Here is a 23,508-nt window from a genome sequence, read left to right as displayed (position 1 = left end):
TCCCAAAGATTCTTTGCCACTAGTACATTCTTCATCATGAAAGACCACAGTGAATAGTTATTACCATCCAATCTGTCCTCCTTGGATACATAGGTAAAGACATCTCCTCCCTGATTTGCCATGATTATCAATCACCAACAAGGCAAAAGAGCAATGTCGAAGCAGGAAAAGCTGGAAATCTGAAAATTTCCAGAAATTGCAGCAAATAAATTTCTGCAATTAGTGTGCAGAGATGCACTCTTTCAAAACTGTCTGTAATGCACGCAGTCCAAGGTGCAAACAGTGTTCAGCAACACTGTATCAGCAAAATCCCCAAAAATTTCTGGCAAATGTACGCCGAAATTTGCATCCAATGTGTCCTAGACACAGACACGTGTCTCAATGCTGTGTAGACTCCTGTATCCAGCTGTGATCTGGAAAAAAGGAAAAAAATTACCTCCTCTGCAGGTTGACTCCAGCTGGCTGATGGCGGGCACAGATCCTGAGGCGGTGGCGGCACATGCAAGAACAACCGATGGCGCACCTGGGACAGGTGCTGGTGGCGCGCACAGGACAGGCGCAGATGGCGCGCACATGACTGGCGACGTCTGCAGGAGCAGCGTCAGCACGCGCAGGTACAGGGCGCGTGCAGGTACAGGTGGCACGCGCAGGGAGGTGGCACGCGCAGGGACTGGCAGTGCCTGAGGAGGCGGCAGCTGCAAGAGCAGCGTCAGTGCAGGAGCAGGGCAAGTACAACAGGAGCACGAACAGGCAGGTACAGGGGCACAAGTGCGGTCGGGACTGCACACTGCAGACAGGAGCTGAGCTCTAATACCAAATGTGAGAGGGGGAGAGGATCGATGTGCAGCTGAAAGTGCAGTAGACAGTATGAGAGTGAAGAACAGAGTGAAGCACTACGCCCAATACAATAGACTGAAAGAGTGTAAGCTGAAAGTACAAAGTACAACCCTTAAACCTTAGGGTTGTAGGGGGTGTTCACACCCAAACACGGTAAATGCCCATAAGTGTGTAACATAAGCACATACGAAAATAAGACTATAAGTCTGGGGAAAAAACCTCTCCTATCGAGAGTAAAAAGTGCCCTAGTGTCCTACTGATCACCGACACTCCTATGTGAGCGTAGGCGTAAGTGAGGCATAAGTGAAATACCCCAACAAGTGGCTATGGCCGACCACTGCAGTCGCCATGAAGCCACCGAGGTTCCTAGAGTACACTGCCAAGATTGGTAGACACGTACTGATGCAAGAGGATATGGATTGGGCGCCGTAACGTAGCAGGCACTGGGCGGAGCACAGCATCACGAAGCCGTTCCGACGGAGCTTCTGGCGCCACCTATGGGATAGCTGGAGGCCAAGAGGGTATCGTATTTCTTATGGCTGGTGGCACATGGAGGCTTGGCAGTGGGAAGTTGGCTTGCCCAGATGCCGAAGGAGGGAGGTTGTAAGTGTTGCACACAGCAGCCTCTAGAAACCCCAAAGCACTGCCTTTGCTCATGTGAGGAGGCGTAGCTCATGTGGAGAGGAGCATGCCGCATTCTTCGCCGTATAGCACCCAGCCTTGGATGTATCTCATGGGGAGCTTTCTGCTGGCAGGCAATCAGTCAGGGCCGTCACCTTCTGTATGAGGCCGGGATGCATGACACGATATTCATCATTGAGGCAGGGTCGTGCGCAGTGGTCGGTTTGGAGGCTCTACCCATCCGCCACGTACTGGAGCCCATAGCAGACCGCTCTGAGGTATGGGAGATCATAGCAAGTCTTACTGGATGGCATATCTAGAAGGCACGGTGTTAGGAGACTTTCGGCGGAGAGAAACTTTCAGCACAAGCAACCCTAGCAAATCTCTCGACCTCCATCATCCACTCCCTCCGCGGCCGTTGGGATCAGGTGCAAGGTGAGTCCAAGGCTCGTCAAGAGCTCCATGGTCACTTCATGCATACCTGGGGCGGCCAAGACTTGTTTTTCGTGATGCAAGCAAGCAGCCCCAGATGGCGATATACCTTCTTTGAGTAATATAATCAGCCACATTTTATTTGCAAAAAAAGACTTTGCTTTTGTACGGCGTCTCATTGCACCAACCCTCCATCATAGTCACTTTCTACCAACGGAGAGATTTGTGCACATCCTAGAGAGTTTTGGCCTTAGTGACTAGCCAATGGTGGTCCTTAATCATAAGATGGTATGCTTGATTAGTTGAAGCCTTTTCCAACTAGAGTTGACCTACAAGGTCCCAATCCTACTAGGGTCAAATCAGGAACGAGGGTAAGGAAGGGCTCCCTAGGCTGCAATGTCATCAAAAGGTGGTCCCACAAGTCCCTATAACCTCAAGGGATGCAAAAAAGCCTCCTGGCTATACGGAAAGACACCAACCCGCGGTGAGAATGGCATCAGAAACTGAAGGTAAGCCTAGTCATGCCATGCGCTTAAATTTAGGGCAAGCCTCTTGCTTCCCATCCCACAAAATTAGCTTGGATACTACCAACAATTCAATCTTGAAAGAGCTAGTGGCCAAACAATCCTCCATAGGGTGCCTATCCACAAATTCTTGAGCTCCCAAGCCCCCTTTGTGAGACCCATTATCTTGTTGGTACCACAAAACCATGTAGGATTCGAGGATCCTTCCATCCGCTTCCACTCTAGAGGGCCCTGGAAGATCTATCCAACTTTTCCCTCACACCTCACTTACATCGCTATTTACAGCTAATTATATAGCGCAATCTGAGCTGGATAGTTGGCAGGAGGCTCTTTAGCACCCCCGAGGAACAAGGCCATGGAGAAAGACCTTGAGAGTATTGATCGAAATGAGACTTAGACCTTGGTGGACCGTCAAAGTCACAAGAAAGTCATCAGGACGAAGTGGAATTTTCAAACAAAGCTAAAAGCTAATGGAACTTTAGACAAATACAAGGGTCGCCTTGTAGTGTAAGGATTTCAACTTAAGCAAGGCATTGACTATGAAAAGACCTTTGCTTCTACTGTGCGGATGACATCTTTTCATTTGTTAGTTGCACTAGAGCCGCTCACCATGGTTGGATGATCTATCAAATGGATATCAAAAGTACCTTTTTGAACGGTTATTTGAAGAAGTAAGTCTATGTGGAGCAGCCCTCTGGGTTTCTTCTGCTAACTAGAAATATAAGATCTTTTGCTTGCAAAAAGCTTTTTATGGGTTGAAGAATGCACTATGGTCTTGGTTCCAAAGGATGGATGAGTTCCTTCAAACTCGCAGATACCATTCTACCCCTTATGACCCGAACTTATATATATGTATCACTTCAATGGGGGTCAACTATATCCTACTTTATGTATATGATTTGTTGATTATTGGCTCAGATCAGACACGGCCTGTCACTACTTGATCCCACTGTCCACTTGTCAAAAGATACCCTAGAACAACCCTTTGACGAGCACACCTATAGATCTGTAGGAGAGAAACATCTCTAGTTGATTCATACTAGGCCAAATTTAGCTTACTTAGTCTAACTGCTTAGTTAGTATTTCATTGCACTTCGCATATCACATTGGATTGCTTGTTTGCATGTTTTGAGATATGTTCAGTGTACCTATGCTTATGGTTTGACATATAGCTCTAGTTTATGTTTGTAGGAATACATTGATTCAGATTGAACAAGAGATCCTGACACCCGGGTTCCCACGGTAGCTACCTCTTTACCTTGAGCATAGCTCTCATTTCTTGGTCAAGTCGTAAACAAGAGATGGTGGCGGCTTCCTGTTAGCAAATTAGTCAGTTCATTGTTGAGTCTGTACTTGTGATACAGCAAGCTGGGCACAGAGACATTTTAGGCATTTTATTTGCCATTGTTTATTATGGTTTAGGCATTATTTGCAACTAGTCGGCTGGCCGACCAGTCACATTTTAGGCATTTATTTGTCCTATATATTGTTTGCCTCCCTCCTCCACTTATTCATTCATCACTTGACAGTTCTTGGAGAGAGGAAGCGAGTGCCAAAGCCTCCACAACCGGTGATTCACATTGTATCTGTACTGTCTCATATCTTGGTATATGGATTCCATTTCCCAAGCATACATCTGAGTTCTCATCTGTATTGTGTTATCTCTTTCTTTTCTTTTGTCTTGTGTTCAGCAGTTTATTACAGCTTATGTCTATGCTTCCATTGCTGCACCACTTCTAACATGGTATCAAATTTCAAGATTTGTGCTCCTGTTGTGTTTTCTTGCTGATTTTTGGACTGTTTTCACCCTTGCTGATCAGGCGGCTGCTGCTCCATACAGGCAACCTGTTTGACTTGCATTTTCTGCAGATTTGCCATCGCCTACTGTCCAACACCTCCTGCTGCCTGTGTTTTCATCATCATGCTGGGTGACTGGCTGAACAGGCCGTTTTTGTTATTTCTGGCAAATTTGAACTAATTTTTTGACTTTGTGCAGCAAATTTTGACTTCTTTTGATCAGATTTTGAGTTATACACTATGTGAACTCTTCTTTTTTGGCAGCCTATGCTCGTGGTTTGGCTATGTTCCCTCTCCAAATCCTTTCTTTTCTCTACTTCTTTTCTAAATCCCCTACAGATAGCTCCTTTGTGCACCTCCACTGATGATACACTACATGGAGATTCCAATGATGCTTTTGCAGCTTCAGAGAGGGGTTTAAAGACAAAGAAGTCGAAGGCCCAATGTTACCATTGTGGCAAGAAAGGTCATTTACAGAAGGACTGCACAGAGTTAGCGGCTTCCAGAAAGAAAAAGGAGTAGAAGACGAAGAGGGATACGGACTCCTCCAACGAGTCCTCATCTGCCTCAGATTTCGATTTCAATCCTCCGGCCAAGGTGAAGTCCCAGACGCAGAAGGGATCCTCTTCTTCCGTTCGTGGAAAGGGCTTAGTGGCCCCTTCCTCAACTGCTTTCTAGTGGTGGTGATGAGGTCATCCCTCACGACTTCCCAGTGCCAGAGAGGGAATGTGAGAGGGTGGTGAGATGGGGCAACCGCACCTCATCTATATTTCTATACAGATGCACAAGATCCAAAGAAGGACATCCCTGACGCATCGACCAAAGTTTGGCAGGTACAAATCCTGGAGCTAGGATTGACATCCACGCTCATGATGGGCTGGTTATTTGACAGAGAGCGAGTGGCTTTCGTTTGGAGCTCACATGAGGGGACACTTTGGCGATCTGGCCAAAGACGGGGAATCCATGGTCATTTATGCACTGCGCATTGGTGACAGGATGGTCACATATGCTACATCAGAGGCATTGTTGACAAACATTGAGAGCTACTATGATCTTCTCTATCTTTAGAAGCTAGTACAATCGACATCGACATCAAGTTTTCTCCAAGGCACCTTGGTGGTGGCTTGCGCACCCACTACTTGGGTATCCATGGTTCTACTCTGGTGGACATTGTTGTGTGTACTATGATGCGACATTATCATTGTATATTGTATTGTATTAGATCACCCATGATCTGAGAGAGGGTGTTAGCAGATTAGTCGGTTCATGGTTGAGTCTATACTTGTGGTACAGCAGGCTGGGCATAGAGATATTTTAGGCATTTTATTTGCCATTGTTTATTATGGTTTAGGCATTATTTGCAATCAGTCAATCAGCATTTAATGCTGGCGACTAGTCATATTTTGGGCATTTATATGTCCTATATATTGTCTAGCTCCCTCCTCCACTTATTCATTCATCACTTGACAGTTCTTGGAGAGAGGAAGCAGGTGCCATAGCCTCCACAGCCGGTGACTCACATTGTCTCTGTATTGTCTCATGTCTTGGTATATGGATTCCATTTCCCGAACATATATCTAAGTTCTCATCTATATTGTGTTATCTCTTTCTTTTCTTTTGTCTTATGTTTAGTAGTTTATTACAGCTTATATCTATGCTTCCATTGCTACACCACTTCTAACACTTCGATGGCCAAGGTTGAGTGTAGAGCATTGTTCAACAGTATCACTAAGACCATCTACCTGAGGAGTCTACTTGCAGTGCTTTATTTTCCATGTGACTCTTCTATCATTGTCTGCTACAACAACCAAAGTGCCATTGCCCTTGCAAGCAAACCAATCATCACACCACGAACGCAACGTGTGGGAGTCCACTTCCACTTCACCAAAGAGCAGGTTGAGCTAGGTATTATCTGTCTAGAGTTTGTGCCATCATCCAACAACTATGCAGATATATTGACCAAAGTGATTAATCGACCAATATTGCAATATATTCTACCCAAGATCAACTTGGATACAACATCTTCTACTTCTTCAATGATAGGGAGAGGGTGCAGCCCTCTGGCTTTCCCTTCCATTTTAAGAGGGGACAGGTTTCTTCTCTTGGTGGTGATAGGATGGTTTTATATTCTTTGATTCAAACATTTGATCTTTTGTACTCTTGTATTCTCATCCACACTATTAGGATGATGTGATTGTAAAAGGGCATTGAATAAGTAAACAATTCCCTTGTGAGGGCATTGTCTAGTGGCACCATTTGCATTGCACTTTGCTTGAATACGCCATTATTGCATTTCCCTTGCATTACCCCATCTTGGCATTCTATTCTTGTAAGCATGCATCTGTGTGCATTTATCCCTTTTTGGTCTTTTGAATGGTCAATTTTGGATCCATCATATTCGTGGCATTACACATGGCAATATCTGAGGCAGTCTCCCTTTCTTGCTTAGCTCATTTATGCTTGCTATCCGCACATCTATTTTTCCTCTCCACATACCCACCATATTTGCTTCATCCATCCTTCACCCATTCCTTCGCAATCAACACCCAGTAATGGCAATGTTAGCTTGCTTGCTTTGTGAAGGCCTTGGGTCTGTCTATTTTTATTTTTGTTAATCTATCATCCATTACTTTATCAACTACAACCCATATTTTCTAACCAAACACTCTCAAAATAAAAAATAAAAAGTTCATTGTGGTTCCATCCACCTTTGCAGTTCTTGATAGGCCATTGGGTAGGCTGACATGCACCATTTGTCTAATGCCCTAGCCTCTCTTGGGTGACCACTTAGACTCCCTTGGTAAGGTAACCATCACCTCTATAGTCTTAGTAGGCCATTGGGCAGTTGACTTGCACCCTTTGTTCGATGCCCTGGTTGCTTTGGGATGGGACACCCTGGGGTGAAAATAAAAACAAACAAAATTTGGGTTGGCATGCCTTTCTAGCTCAATTTTTGGGCCTAAGAGGGGGTGTTGAGATAGAACGTGCATTATATGCAAAGTAGCCTCTTGAACAGCCCCAAAATGCTTATTTAAAAAACCTAAAAGTGAGAGCAATTCAAGAGAGTTGAAACACAGAGATATTCTAGACTATTGAGGACCCGAAACTTTCTATAAATAGAAATACTACCCTCCATTCAGCCTTAATCTCGTTTTTGCAAGTTTTAGGTAATCTAGCTTTGTTGCCCACACCCCATTTGTGGAGGACAGCTCATCCGAAGCTGCCCAACATTGTCTACATCTATCTGACACCTGTTTGCAGTCTCCATCATGCAGTCTACATCGATTTCTATTGCATTTACTGATGAACCACATCATCTACAGGTGACAACCTGCTGAAGTACAGATGGCCACATCATCATACCTCCATTTTTTGCTGCCATCAGCCTGCCATGTCATCATCAAACCTGCATTTTGTTGCCATCAGTCTGCCATGTCATCATTAGCAACTGCATTTGCTGGTTTTCTCTCTTCTTTACCTATCCCACACTAATCAGGCATCATCCTTTCTTGTGTTTTCTGCTGTCCGATATCTTGGAGGCTGCCATGCTGCAATTCGGGATCCGTCAAGAGTATGGCACACTGTCACACTCACTTCCTCTATCTTGGTTCTTGAGACATGAAAGTTCAAGATTCAATATTCATTCCATGCACGGTTTGTTTGATACATGAGCATTGTCTATTCAATATCCATTCCCTCTTTCCCTAACTATGTTCTGCATTGAGTTTATGCTTTGTGGCACACTTTTATTTGTGTTTCTACATTAGGGTATTTCTTAACATTCTGGAGCACAAATCTCACATGCACTAAGGGCCTTCTTCATTAGATGTTAAGTGTCACATGATAGCTTTATAATGGCGCTGCTGCAAGTTTTACATGTGGAGTAAAACCTTAGGTAGATATTTGAAGGAATTCCATTGCCATGGAAATAACGAATTCGTGCATCATGGTGACGCATCCTAACCCTAAATTAAATGTAAGCATTTAAAAATCCACATTCTTTTTTATTCTCCCACTTCATTGCAGCAGATCTTATCTTTCACTTTTTGGTATCCTCCCGAGTCTAGGTAGGCTACAAATTCTATCCACACTAAGGTTTTCATCTCTTCTAGATTGTTTGATTGACTAGAAAAGGAGCTATTGTGCATTACATTTGATAAGATGGCAAGATTTAGTTGGAGGGAAATGCAAAATGTTTTTATTCCAAGTCATCGTATCTGTTAGTGCTTTTAGTTTCCTAGGAGTTACAGATTGATGTGGATGAGATTGGAGGAACTAGTTTCTGCAAGGACTTTGAGGATTCAGCATGGTTAGATTTTCTGTCATGCATCTTGAGGATTCTTTGAAACACTCTACTAATGATGTTTATCACAAAATGCTAGAGGATAAGAGATGGGTGACTAAATAGGGCAACAACATTTGTTCATGTGGAGATGTCAAAGCTTACTAGCAAGACCAATTGGTTCAACTATAGAAGTCAAATATTCCCCACCAAGGTAAAGTTTTTTTTTTTGGAGGGTTCTGATAAGGGAACGTCCTACACTTGATATATTGGCAACGCCACACAATTTTTCAAGGAAAATGTGTTTTTTGCATACCATGTGATGAGACTTCCCCTCATCTTTTTATTTCCTGCCCAATGGCTAGGGCAGGTGTGGATCTTTATTTTCTGAGGCAGATATTTATGACACTTAAGCATACCACCAGTCATTCTTCGGTATTTGGTAAAATGCCACCATATGTGCAGCCAGAACATTTCTCTCTTTCACTTTCTGCATGACTGGCCTTTGATATATCTTGTGGATGCGAAGTCCTTTTACTTTTGATTCAGCTACAGGCATCCATGGTCATATTGGTCGAGACAAGGATTTTGTTGTGAGTGCATTCTATGGTTTTTATTGGTGTTCTCCCTCCAGAAATCATTATTCCATGGCTAGATATTATGTACTCCACTTCACTTGTGCCTCTTTCATGAGATGCGTTCTGCTAATAGCATGTGGCAACTTAGGCTGCTTTCATAGCCGTCTACTTGGCTTTAGTTTTCTCTACGTTTTCATTTGCTTGCTAGAAGATCATTTATACAAATCGATACTTTTTGTCCTTTTTTACAAAGAAAATAAAATTTCTATTGTCCCAAGTACCCTTAGGACAAATTATCTCACGACAAAGCACAATGTTAGCCCTGTAATGGAATTTCAAGCTATAACAATATAGAAGAAACAAATATATAATAACCTTCACAAAACAAAACAAGAAAGATTTGAAGAAGATCAGACAAAACACATACAACAAACAAACAAAATCTGAAAACTACACGATATACTTTTTCAGAACCATGTTGCGAGCTTAGATCATCTGCTTCGTCCTGATTCAAAAGCTTTTGGAGTCGCCTAACTGCAATTATTGCTTCTCCAGCATACTGAAATCCTGAAAACATCAAACTGTATATTTAACAAAATACACACTGGATGGGAATAACCTAAAGTGCAGTTGGAAAGAAAAACATAATAAAACTGTACCTAGAGGAGTAACAGCAAAAATTCGTGCAAGTACATTGAATAAAGCCAAAATAGTAAATGCCTGACTTGGAGGCACAAAACGACCTCCATTCAGAGCAAAATATGTACCAAAAGTCACCAAAGAAGCAAATAGGGTAGCTGAGTCCTGAAAGAAGAGAAATCGAAAGAAGTAGAACCACTTGTGCCCTCTTGATGGTTGAAACAAGAAGTTATCAGAATATGCAAGGATTCCTCACCCTTAAACTGGAAGCTGAAGCTCGGAAAAATGAAGCCTTTCTGATGATGTGCAACTCATTTTGCCGCAACTTGGTAATGCGGCCTAGAAAAGGAGTGATCCAACCAGCGTATTTAATTACTCTTATACCATTCAGGATTTCTCCTGTCAAATGGACTCGTGAATCAGTGTACTTCAGTGCCTTGGCACGTAGTCTTCCAACCTTATGAGCCATCCAAGCCTAAAGGAATTCATAGAGTATCAAATTGCAACCATTGCAAAAGTGAGGCTCAGAAGCTTTAGAGAAGCTGCATTGGAGCAACTAACATCCTTCACTGTGGTCCACACCTCCATCAGCAAACATTCATTGATTGGTGCCACATTTTCTTAGGAAATACAAACAATAAGAAGGCTACTAAACGAAGTGATATCCATAGGAGATGTTTTAATTGATAACCAAGTTGTGAAAACAATGTGATCATTCGCAACTGGTCGTGAACTTTTCTCTATTTCGTTACAGTTGGATTTTCAACCTTTCACACTTCTAAAGCAAGGGAATTGGGTTCTTTCTTTGTTCTCTTTTGTTTGGGGGCGAGGGGGATTGGGGGCTGAATATCCTAAGCAGGAAATCATACCTGTAATGGCTGGAACAAAAAAGCAACTGCCACTCCAGGGACAGCAGATACACCAACTTCTATTATTGCCAACGTGCCTATTGTACTGACTTCCACCAGTGCAAACCATACTATAAACAAAGTGTTCCAAACTCAGTCATCTTGTCACAATATAGAAAGAGACAGTATTTGTGACTATACACAAAGGGCACAATATATTTAGCTACCATAATGCATTTTCTCCTTATGTTTTGAATAGAAACAAATCTTAGAAACATAAACTGGTGTGAAGTTACCAAAATGCATATACGAAGTTGCATCAAGGAGCTTTTGAGTGTCATTTGTAACCAGGTTAAGCATCAATCCACTGTTTGCTCCAACCAAGGAGACCAATTTCAAGTTCAACAGCTGCAAAGGAGAAAAAGACATTGTTGGAATTTTTCCTTTTCAAGAAAATATTGATTCTACTAATAAATCCCCTTGGGACAAAATGTCCCAAGACAAAGTTACAAAATTAACCCTACAAGGGACTTCCAAAAACTACCAACATACCAACAAAACAAAGTCTATTTCAAGGCCTGAATGAATAACCAATCAAGACTATAATTGGCACACCATGTGTGGCTGATGGTGAAAGAAAGTGCTAGCATCCCAAATCCTAAGAAAAGCATTTATTTTTCAGGCGTCTCCAAGTCGCCCTGTAGCCTCTCCCACCTCTCGTGGAGAGTGTGGACGATGGATATGTACAATACATCTATAGCATGACTACATCTTCCAGTCCAAATGTACCAGGCAATGGTACTTCCATCTATGACAACTCCCCCAATTCCACCCTAATTGTGAAAATATGGCATGGCAATCCTGCTTAAGAGCTGACTAGAGTCCCATGTGCATTCTCATATCCGCATTCTAAAACTATCATCCAGTCTCCTCTAGAAGTCAGCTAGGAAAGCCAGTGAGATACCCTGTCTAGACTCTAATCCAATATTGCATACCAGCTAGCGTTACTCTAATGTAGCCACCACCCTACTCCTTAGCGGAGAATACCTTGCGAAGTCTAACTGACCCAAATCCTCTCCCCTAACTCTACAATTCTCTTGCACTGAAAAGGTAAACACTCTCTCCATTGATGGTGAAACCACTACAACAAGAATGTCTCCTCCCGTAAAGAGACCAATCCAAGTCTAAGAGGTCTCCATAATGCCTTGGTTCACCTAATTCCCTGAAGTGTACTCTATCTTTGTAGATCAGCTAGTAGATCAAGAAAGACAAACCACTCCCCTGCTGTAGAAGCTATCTGATAAGGGAAGCTCCCCCAAGTTATGTATATCCTCTGTCCTATGGTGTGGCTTCTCTTTGTCCTCAAACAGATTGTTAAAGAGAAGAGGTTGCTTCATCCTCTCTTCAATAGTGGCCAAAGCAAGCAATCTATTGAAGTTCTACAACCACTGCTCTCCAAGCCCAGGAGGCAGATAATGCAGCTGCAAATTTGACCTTAAAACCTCTCCTAAACCCTGCATCTCTGATCTGCTAAAAATCCCAGTGAATGCTAGGCTATCATGGTCCTTCATCAGCACGAGCACTAAGTCTCTAGTCCCCGAATACATGACTATCATGAAAGTGATGTTTTTCCTCCTAAAAGCGACGTTTTTTCTCCTGCAAGTGTTACCTCTCTCCCAGGAGGAAAGGGATATTTATTTGATGTTGTATGAGGAGCTTACATGTTTGTTCAAGCTATAAGATTAGCAGCTCGTACTCATAATATAGCTAGCAAAAGTACTACTGCACCTAAAGATGAGGATCTACTTGAGACATCAGACTCTAGTAGTGGAAGCAATGAGAAGTACGAGGACATTAAGGACATCAAGGAGCACTTTGAGCATGATTCATGAGACATTCTCTAGGATTTAGGACTGACTTTTAGCTGTTTCCATTTATGTATAGGACATTTGGCAAGGTTCATGAGGCTTGAGACTTATTGGATACTTCGTCACTTTTATAATGTGTGTGACATGTCCTTGCTCCAGATTGATACTTGATACTATGAGGTTCCTTTTAAATATTGTATTGACCATCAATGATAGTTGTGTGATGTGGAGAGAGGAAGGTTGGTGAGTGTGTGAGCTAGCACTCAACCATAGCTTTTCTAAAGACTTGGGATTCTAGCACCTTCTTTCACTATAAGCCACAGGCATTATAGACCTTATTGGCTATTCACTCAGGCTTTATAATATACTTTCACTTTGTTGTACTTTTTACTATTTTTGTTTTGAAATTCCCTTACATGGCTATTTTTGTATTGTGCCTCAGGATACTTCGTTGTGAGGGGATTCATCAATAGAATTTTCTTATCTCTGAGAAAAAGTTGGGCCACGTTAAAATATGTGCTAATTGCTTTGATCAGCTTGTTGACACTCTGAAGGTATACTACAACAGCTATTGGATCTTTCATATGCTCATTCTCCATGGGATAGCATTTCCAAACATTTTGGCTCTTTGGACAGCATCATAATAGACTTATGACTGATGCACATTCTCTATCTTGAATGCACAACTAGGCCCTTTGGACCATTTCGATTGACTGCACTATCTGCTCTTACATTCTAATCATACTTTGGTCAAGCACTGAGACAATTCTTTTATGATTACCACAGAATGGGCATATTGATCAGCACCAGATGAATCTTTCTTTTGACTATTTTTATCTACAAAGATGAAGGACGACCACTCACATTGAAGGCTTCAGGGATGTGGTTTTTATATAAAGGTGAGTGTGTTTTTGTATAAGCACAGGCACACTAGCGGAGTTTATAACATAAAAGCATGTGCCATCTAAACCTTGACATATTTCCTGGTTGAAGCAAAGCTCATGCAAGTGAAGATTCATATCTACCTTGTTGTAAACCGCCATGCATACGGTTGAGCGAATTTTCATTGAAACTTTTTGGCTTAAAATATAGACCATGTGTTGTGAAATGCTTGCAGCAGAAGATGTGAAGAACATGCCCAACACAAGAAGAGTCTCCCACCACAATGTTTGATTGTGACCATATGCCACTACCTCAATGAGAGCTCTCAAAATGTAAATCTGCAAGGACAATGCATGCCCATCAGCACATAAAATAAACTCTAAAATTAGGCATGACGATATCATTAACAGATCTACTGGATGCTAATTCCAATTTAGCAGCTCAAAACTTCTTCCAAAACATGATAACTAACCTTCGAAGTGGTGTCTTACCTCTGAAAGTGTGCATGATGCTGAATGCATGCATACCAGTGTCTGTTCATGCACTTATGAGCATAGGCAGATTGACAAAAATGAAAGGTACACTATCCTTACATCAAATCAAACAACCGACATGTAAATTTAGACACCGTTATATAATCTACTCATCAGAAAACCGAAATCGCAGGAGAAAATAATGAAACTTTTGTTCTTCAAACCTTTCAATATACAATATTGCTCGCTAAGGAGAAACTATTGTTTCTGTAGTTGATTTTACAGCTAATCAGCTGAAAATTCAGAATTTAGTGTACATGACTACAAGGGTAGCCTGCACTTAGATCATGTGATGCACTTTTTAAGAAAAATAGAAGGAGCTGTCTCTTGGTACAAGAACTACAAGGTATTGGACCTAGCAAAATGGTTTAATTTCGCAAGGACCCCTAAGAAACAACGTACAAGGTATTGAGTCAATGCCCTTATTGTTACTTTGATTTTTTTGTTGCATGTGGGTTACCCTTAATTTTCTTACAGTGAGGCTGTTGATAACCTCCCCTTGCTGAAGGAGCTGATAGGCAGGATCAGCAGGTGGAAAGTCTTGGGGATGAATGCAAGTTATGTTAGAGACTGTCATCCCCTGGACAAGCATTCGTGAGAGGTAGGCTGTGTATATATGCATTTGCTGTCAATCAGGCATTCGAATAGTTGTTTGTGCTTTGAGTGACATGTGGCAGTTCCATACAGTCCACAGGCGTGCCACGTGGCAGCGCCAGTCCAATCGCACGTGTGATGCCACGTCAGCAGTGCAGTCGGACAGCGTGTTTATACAATCGGACAGTTCAGTCGGCTGCAAAGCATATTTTCACCAGTTTCTTTTCAGGCTATTTATTGCTTGTTTTCAGCTCTCTGGTTCAGAGCTCATGAGATCTTCGAGGTGGAGACATACACAAATATACACTCTGCGCCTGTGTACTTATTTGCTTCCTTACACTCGCTGCGTACTTATTGTGAAGTACACAACAAGCAATGATAAGCTTGGCCAAAGATCCTAGCGAGGGCCAAGATATTTTACCATTTAAGTAGCGCCATATTTGGTTCAAGCGACCAAGAGCATGTTCGAGTGGACACGACTATGTAGTCGTATTCTCTTTCTAGCTCATCCTGTAAGGTATCATGAGCCAATTCAAAGCAAACCTTCCATCCGCTATAATGTACTGCGTGACGTGATGGAGAAATCACCATCAGTGAAATGACGGTCCGAGAGATACTAGCCACCACTAAGGGCACATGCACAAAAACCATACTTGCGGAACACCCAACTGCCGTGCGTCCCCCTTGCCAACCACCAACATACACATCCAAGAATCACAATTCCATGTCGATACTGCAGTTCACAGACATGGAAGAGTTCTTGGTCCTATCAAACCAGCTTGAACTGCTCACATGTGTAGCTACCCTTGTCAATGTTTATATGCGTGACATCCAGTGCACCACAGCAGTTGATCAAACCCTAAATAACCAAAATCCATCTTTTACCCTAGCAATGTTGTATGCATCCCTCAGCCAATGCACAAAACATGATCTATGCAGTAAAACTACATCGAGAGACCTATACACTAGCTTCAATACAGTGGGCTTCCCAACACCAAAGTGTTCTCCTAGCTCGATCTATTGAGTGCCACTAGCCAACCGGTGCATGGCAATTGCAACCATTTACTGTATGGAAATAGGTCTTCTGCAAACACATGGGAACATTCCCTTGCTTAAGCTGATCATGCATCAAGGACAAAAGCCTCACTAAGAAGCTTATCCCGAAGTGGAACACCTCTCTAAAGCGAGCATCGTCCCCTCTCATAGCCTAAACGTAAAAATTCCACTAGTCAATGGAGAAAGGTTTGACATAGAAATCTGAGAGAGGAAATTTTGCACGTCTTTCCATAACAATACCTTGTATTGCCTTTAGTGTAAGGACACATGCATATACATTGGAGTTGTCCCTGTGTAAACCGAGAGAATATTGTTGAAAACCAAATGTGTTGGAAAGGGGGCATCATCTCTAGGACAAGAAAAAAACGCCACGTACATCACAATGCAGACAGACTCAGTGGCGTCCAATGCAGGTCTCATTGAAGACTTTATTTCATAGCATGTCTTTCTGCTGGCTTTAGTAACCTGCTGACATCGATATTTGCTGCATGCAGGGTATTCCAGAAACTACTGTTAGAGCATGATCAGAGTGTGTGGTGGACACTTGCAGATTCAGCAGAGAAAGAGGTGAGAATGGCCATGGCAGATGACAAGGTCATGCTGTTTGTTTTCTCTGCAGATTGTAGAACTGTAGCACAAGTTCTACTTCAGCTTGTGAGAAATTATATTTTCATTGCATTGCATCGAACTTCAGTTTGTCACAGCATAGAAGCTTGAGAACTTATTATCATGCAACTTCAACCTTGGATGTCAACCGGTCTGCCAAATACAATCGACGTTCTTTTATAAAGATATTTCTTTCCTCTGCGCAATGAAGAAGCTCAGCATATTCTGCAAATGAGACTGTATTCTCTGCCATTCATTGTACTGACAATGCAATACATTCCAGTACAGTTATCCGCAGCAAAGTACAATGACAGCTTCCATCCTCAGATCATAGATGAATTACTTCACATTGGAATTCGGAGACATCCCAAAGTGCAGGCAGCAAGGCATTATATCGTGCCAATTGTCGGTTTGCATGACATACAAGAGGCACGTGCATGGCATTTCCATTTTTATTCTCATCATGACTGCTGTTTTTATATCATCAGTAGAACCTGTCTTCATATATGAAGATATGCTTGGTATATGCAGCTGCTTCTTACTATAGGAGATGATGACACAGAAGACAAACAGCATGCCATTTTAGAAGGAAGTGCGATGCACAATGCTGTTATATTAACTGCAGTGAATATTTTTGTCATATTTCAATATGTGCTTGTCGTGATTGGGTGGTTCTTATAATTTCAGAATGGATTGGCATTTACATTTCTTATGTAGTCATGTATGCTGTTTTGCCAACTGAAGGGGAAGGGGAAATACCACACAGTGCATACCTTGCCCATCTTTGTTTCGTTTCAGTGTGCAATCATATTTTGAAGGATGCCAGATGAAGAAGGCTGAATGCATAACCCAAATGGCAATGTTTGTGAGACCACACTGCTGTGACAGAAGCAATTTGAAGAGGGTCATTGCAGTAATTGATTGCATACAAATGACCTGCAGGTACTGCGACTGTCCAAGGTCAAAAAAAATTTATACATGAACATGTTGTGGCAATTGCAATCGAGTGAAACGTGTTTTTGAGTTGAAAATCCACACATTGGAATAGCATAGCGTACACTTCAGCACCTTTTTGTTCCGATACATTCGAGTATTGTGTTTACACAGTTCTGCTGTTGCATTGTGCCATAAAACTTCCTCTGCACTTCTGTCATCTTCCTAGTTCTCTGTGACATTTTTGCGTTTGCATTATTGAAAAAGAAATATGGTTACGGATGACAAAGTTGGATCTTTCTTAACTTTGTGAAATACTTTAACCATCTTTTAAGCATCTGTTAGGTCTAGAGCAGTTATTTCATTTAGAACCGAGGGGTCTTCTTCATTGGCAGCTCAGTCTTGTTCATCGTGCAAGCATTCTCTCCTAGGAGGATTTAGTCCCCTGGCGTACACGGAAAGCAAACACATATCCCAGATTCAACAGATGCAGACCCATCTTTGACAGAGACAATTGGCTCACAATGCAGTGACATCACAATCTGGCTAACAAACATTGCCCCATATGTTTGCCACAGGCAGACTCATCATTGCAGATGGACTTGTCTTTACAGGTCAGGTTTAAAGCCACAGGATGTGTGCCGAAATGGTGCAGCCCTGCGCTCTGATTGCATTTAAAAGCAAGAGAAAAGAGGGTAGTGGACAATGAAAAGCAGAAGGTTGGGCTGCTCACGAAGTGGCCAGCTTGACGTGGCAAACACACGAGGAAGCGCAGGAGTGCATTCAGGGCTGGAGGTTCTCACACTTTGGACCGAGGGAAGGCTGAAATGCAGAAGGCTGGGCTATTAATGTGTTTGCCTTTGTGAGCTTTTAAAATATAAAAGACTAGAGGGGGTTTAAACCCGCACCCCCAGCCCCCCCTTGGGAAACCCCCACAGGAACAGCTCCTTTTTCTTCTTGCTCTTTTTCTGCTTTTTGTTTTCCTTTTTTTTTTTTTCCTTCTCTCCTTCCTTTCTTTCTTTTATTTAAAAACTAATAAATAATAAATAGAAATTCACATGTGGAAAGCCCCGAGACAGTGGTGGCAGAAAAGGTGGAGGATCCTGTTTGCAGAGGATCGAGAGAAGAAGAAAGACTAGGAGGGCTGTTGCCTCATCAAAGCAACCATAAGATCGCTCCCAGTAGTGGAACTTGTAAAAAACAATATCGTTAGGGCTGTTGCCTCATCAAAACAACTATAAGATCACTCCCAAGTAGTGGAACTCGTAAAAAAACACTAGCATTAATCGTGACAGAGCAGTAGAAATTCTACAAGACACAGTCACATAGTTACAGGCTTTAAGGTTTATGCCCACAGTTTTGGAATGCCCTAGTGAGTTCCTGTATGGGCTGGTTCATTGTAATATATGCCTGCTGGTGCTTTGCCTCAAGTTTGGGCTTGGCAAGTTCGCTGTTTCAGGCTGCCTTGTTTGGGTGATTATTTGCCTCTTTAGGATTTTGATGCCTTTGTTAGGCTGCCTGCAAAATCCCTTTGTTAGGCTGCCTGCTCTGGACATTTAGCCACCCAACAATGACAAGTATCATCATGAACTGCATGGTTTGAAATCACAGCTTCTGTGAACTGTCATGTGTACTGGAGCTTCATACACTAGATCAGCGACCATCGGTTTTTCATTGCCATCTTCCGCATGCCTATATTGAGCCAGTGTATGCCATCTTGGGCTCCCTGTCAGTTCTTACCTATGTTTCCGGTGTGTGGGGCAGATAATAGGAGTATCATGGTTACATATTATAAACCGGAGCAGACAACACCAGGTGATTGTGTAGATATCCTAACTGGATTGAGCTTATGCATCATCATTATCAGGCTATATGGGCAAACACTCCACTCTTTCATATTCACCCCGGGCATCCCCCATATCTTAATAACTTGTCGTATCCATCAACAACCACCCAAATGTCTTGTGGGAAGCATCGGACAAGCGGTGCCCGCAAGCTTACAGGAGGACAATATGGCAGGTTGCAACAAGAACAGAAAATCATGCTGGCACGGCACAGAAGCATAAAGACAGAAACTGATAACAACTCGCTCGAACACTATGATGCACTCTTTTCATAAATGAACAGTTGCAGCATTGTTCTGGTTAATTATGAAGTGCAAATGCTGGCCAGCATAAATACCTGTAGAATTTACTTTACTGTTGCATTAACACAATTGAGTTTTTTCCACTCAATCTGCATGTATGCAATACAAGGAAGAAAGTACCTGAAGAATTGCTGTGATCAGCCATACTGGCTTCCATAACGCAGCCTTACTGTATTCGACACCAAAGCAGTCCCACAATAAGGCCCAGACTGAAGGTGGAGCATTTGTCTTTGACACACGTCGTTCTAGTGCCGCTCTCCAGAGCCGTTCACAGTGTTCTGTCCCTTCATTTGGATTCAAATCGTAAAGATCCTCAGCCTATACAGAAAAAATGGACATTATCAATTGATAAGCATGCTCACGAATATCAGTTTCAGGTTACCTGCTTTCTATGTCATGGAGATGTCATGGTATTAACATTAAAACTCAAAATCTCCTCATGCTCAGAGATGATCCAGAGGCGTTCAGCAATATGAGACTCCCGGCCAAGGATAACACTTGGGACCCCCTCCGGTGACATGCCACCCAATCCAAGGCGCCTCCCCTGTATACTTCATATTTCACTAACATTCATTAACTCTTTCTCACTTGACCCAATGGTCAAGAACACATATCGTAACTATCAGCTGGAACCCTTACACATATCGTAACTATAAGGCTAGACCCCTTCTAATATCTAAACTGGAACCTTACTATTGCCCAATGCCCAGTCATAGTCATAGTTTCTCCTCATTAAACGGCCCTACAACATAAGGCACTCGGAACATAGGCGAACAACAAAACAACCCGTCATATTCACATGGCAATGTACATATACGTGGCCATAAGATGAACATTCCATGAATGTACATGTTTGACTGTGTGTCTATATGAGCTCATGATAAGACAATGAGGTTCGACAATACGATCGGGGATTCTAACTATCAGATGATCGTGATTATGCTTATAGTTAATGTGATTACGGTTGTGGTATATACACATTAACGTATATATTAATTTATGAGTGTAATCTGCATGATATTTATGAGTATAATCGAGTATGGATGATGCACAGTGAGTGGATTACTTCGATGATCTTACGGTTGCCTAAGGCGGCAAAAGCTCGGAGCCAGTGCCATGTCAAGATGCTGAAGGTGGAGGCCTTCAGCTCGGGGCTAGGGCCGCCTGTCTTCTGCCGCTGCATTGGTGCATTGTGCTGGAGCGTTATATCATCGATCTGGGTCTTCATGAGATATTCAGGATCAGCATCAGTACCTGCTCCATGCAGTTGAGATGCAGTCATTGATAACTATATTGTCTGAGGCATGCAATGGCGGATTACGGAAATTTGAGCTGGGAACAAGATCTATCAAGCAGAATATAAATAACGCTCCCCCTCCAAACCCACACCCAGACACAGAGAGAGAGAGAGAGCGCTGATATACTCGGATGCATGAGTGCCTGTCTATAGCGGCCATATCAGCGTCCCGCCAGCTGCAACAAATTTTTTTGAAAACCTTCCAACGTCATCTTTTAATTTTCCTGTCTTTTCATGGGAGCCTTGGACCATTTTTTCTATTCTTTGGAATCGTGAACCATTTTCTGAGAATCGCGGGTTGGAAATTCGAGGCCAAGTGAAATTAAGAAAGAAAACAGTGAAGAAGTCGGCGGCTGCGTGGCACATGCAGCACGACTCCAGAGTCCGGACTCTCGAACTAATCTTGATTAAAAATTGAGGACCCACCCACCCCCGAGACTAAATTAGGCACATTCCACAACCCTTCTTACGCACATGAGCCTACTTTTCGTGGGACTCGTGACAATAATCTAATGTGGCACCCCACTGTTTTTTCATAACCTACTAGCCTTTCCCATATACCAAAGGGAGCTATTCACCCCACGGGCTTTCCACATGGTTTTTTAAGGTTTTCTCAAAAAGCCAGGAACCCCTATACGCCACATGGTGGGGTTCTCAACTTCCTCTCAAAACGCCCAAATTGGATTATGGGAGGATCTCTGTTCCTTGAGACAGATCTAGTTTGGGTTTAGAGAGGAACACAAATCCTCCCATTTTCCATCTCAAAACATCCTCCTATTTTGAGGATATGGTGCATGATGAAGCCTCCTTTTGACATTGATCATTAGGCCTCTGCCTCCTGCAACACCTCTACCACCCCACATATGACGCCTATTTCATAGACTTCCTCCACCATGTCACTACCATCATCTCTACTCTGAGAGTTTTTTGTCTTGCACAATCACCTTTGAGGTGTTGATTGCAAATGTTTGAAAATCAAGTATGTTTCTCTTTGCTAGTCACATGTTGCCCAACATATTATGAGCATTAGAGAAATTTGATGGTCAAAAGGAGGGCAAATAAGAGGAGAGAGAAGGAGTAGCGCGTCCAATAGGATGGAGGCCAATGTTACATTGGATTTTCTCAAAAATTACTCACAAAATAGTGATAAATACCCGAAAACCTTTTTTGTTTAAGAAGAATACCCTCTAAATGTCACTATCTATGGACAAGAAGAAGATTTGGAAAGATTCTGGAGGGAGGTTTGGGGAGGTTTGGGGACGAAGATTTTTCAAAAACTCCTCGCCTTCTCTTAGCTACCGAGACCTTCTCCTCCTTCTAGAGCTTTCTACACTCTTTCTTTGTTGTCAAACTCTAATGGCTTCCCACCCTCATCATCTAAGTTCTTGATGTTTTGCAGTGGTCACAAACAATGCTACTCCCTTGCCTCACAGACCTTCAACTTCTATCTTCTCTATCTTGGTTCCCATTACCCTTTATGAGAATACATTGACAAAAGTTCTCATCTCTAAGGGATCTTGGGTGCTCATGCAGCCATGATGAGGAAAACGCAAGCATGAGGGAAGCGTCTATAAATGGGCATGGAAGGGACGTGTGGTGCACTTAAAAATTCCATAGGGAAAAACAACTGCAAAGGAGATGCCGCAACACGTCTACATGCACCATTAGATTGTAATGGCACCTGGATATGAGACAAGGCTTCCACCTCACAAACCAAATTGTAGGTTTGGCTTACCCTCTTGGTTTTTATGTATCGTTATTGTCATTGCTTCAAACATTTATTGTATTTTGTGTGAGAATATCGTGTGTCGCTACTTCATTTATTTATCCTTCATCCTATGAGGAGTGGCAGCCCATTGAGTGCATTGTAGGAGTAATCCATGTGCTTCATGGACATGTTGGATAGTTATAGTATGAGGGAAGGACTAGGGCGAGCCTTGCATATGAAGGCCTCTTCTTTTATGATCATGTTTACCAACTTCATAACCGATCTCACACGAAAGGTTACCATCACACACGTAGGTACCCGACCCTTCAATCTGGACTGTGATGCTCAGCTGGAGTACAATCCAGACTTCTATGCTTGGCTCATGCAAAAGTAAACACTCGACCGTAAGCTGACGGCCCTCGGCCTGCTAGCTTTCAATCCTAGGAAGGATTCTCCCCAAATCCAGCAAGGGAGGGGATAAGGTGCGGTGGGTGAGTCAAATTGGAACCAATCAAAATTAAGCAGATGCATAAATACGTGAGGAAAAAACACACCGTTGTGAAAACCTTAGTCGACATTTAAATGCAAGAAGAAAGGAAACGTATTAATTTACGAGTGAGGAAAAATGTCACAATAAAGTTGAGTTAAAGGGTGAAAAAGTCTGAAAGGAAAGTTTATGTTGGAGCTTAAATGTTTTCATTCAGCACTCCCTTTAGATGCAGACAAGAACAAATTGGCATGGCTAATGCTTGATTTCTTTGGAGTAGAGTCCACATGAAGCAAGATATACAGAGATGTGCAACTATCATTACGCGCTACCATTCCAGCGAAATTAGTGAAGATCGTGCTATCTATGCCTGTCAACATTTTTGTGGAACTGTTTCGGGAGTTTGATGTTAACATTACCAAGACAATGTTAGTTTGTACGCGAATGGACAATGAATTACTAGCAAAGATACTATGGAGCCAATGGTTCATGAAACATGTGGGAAGTGTACAATGTTGCATTGTCCTTGATACAGTTGTGGCCAAGTACATGTTCACAAACCAGACTTTTATACTATCGTTCTGGTATTATGAGGAGCACTATATCAATGGAGTGCTTGTGCCAATGGACCAAGAGGCTACAAGCTTGCAAGCCAACCAGGTTATAGACATTGAGGTGGTAGATGAGGCTTCATCTCTATTGACCATTGTAAGCATAAGAGAGGAATGTGCTTTGGTCGAAGACATCAACAATAAGGAACCCAATATGCTACCAAAAGACTTCTACTTCGTACACAATAGAAAGTGTGTATTGAAAAGAAGGGAATGATAGATGATGGGC

At 42.5% G+C, this 23,508-nt stretch overlaps 1 protein-coding gene across 7 annotated transcripts in view; it reads right to left on the bottom strand.

The window, feature by feature from the left end:
- Positions 1 to 20,716, bottom strand: part of LOC148017461 (uncharacterized) — a 182,471-nt gene extending 161,755 nt beyond the window's left edge. For 4 of the 7 annotated variants that reach the window (XM_087662459.1, XM_087662461.1, XM_087662462.1 and 1 more), the window contains exons 1-8: positions 20,243 to 20,584; positions 19,297 to 19,494; positions 13,452 to 13,646; positions 10,855 to 10,966; positions 10,580 to 10,689; positions 9,967 to 10,185; positions 9,731 to 9,875; positions 9,535 to 9,638 (exon numbers count right to left, since the gene is read on the bottom strand). In XM_087662459.1, coding sequence (XP_087518585.1) covers positions 9,535 to 9,638; positions 9,731 to 9,875; positions 9,967 to 10,185; positions 10,580 to 10,689; positions 10,855 to 10,966; positions 13,452 to 13,646; positions 19,297 to 19,494; positions 20,243 to 20,458 — 1,299 coding nt within the window. In that variant the 5' untranslated portion in view covers positions 20,459 to 20,584. The other 3 variants (XM_087662460.1, XM_087662465.1, XM_087662463.1) reach the window with 3 other exon arrangements.
- Positions 20,717 to 23,508: the final 2,792 nt, after the last annotated feature.

This window comes from Lygodium microphyllum, chromosome 22 (genome assembly GCF_053477565.2).
Source record: "Lygodium microphyllum isolate KBCC chromosome 22, Lygodium_microphyllum_v1.1.10, whole genome shotgun sequence".
Lineage (NCBI taxonomy): Eukaryota > Viridiplantae > Streptophyta > Polypodiopsida > Schizaeales > Lygodiaceae > Lygodium > Lygodium microphyllum.
Note: the sequence above shows the minus strand (reverse complement) of the source record. Positions and strands in the feature narration are given on the sequence as shown.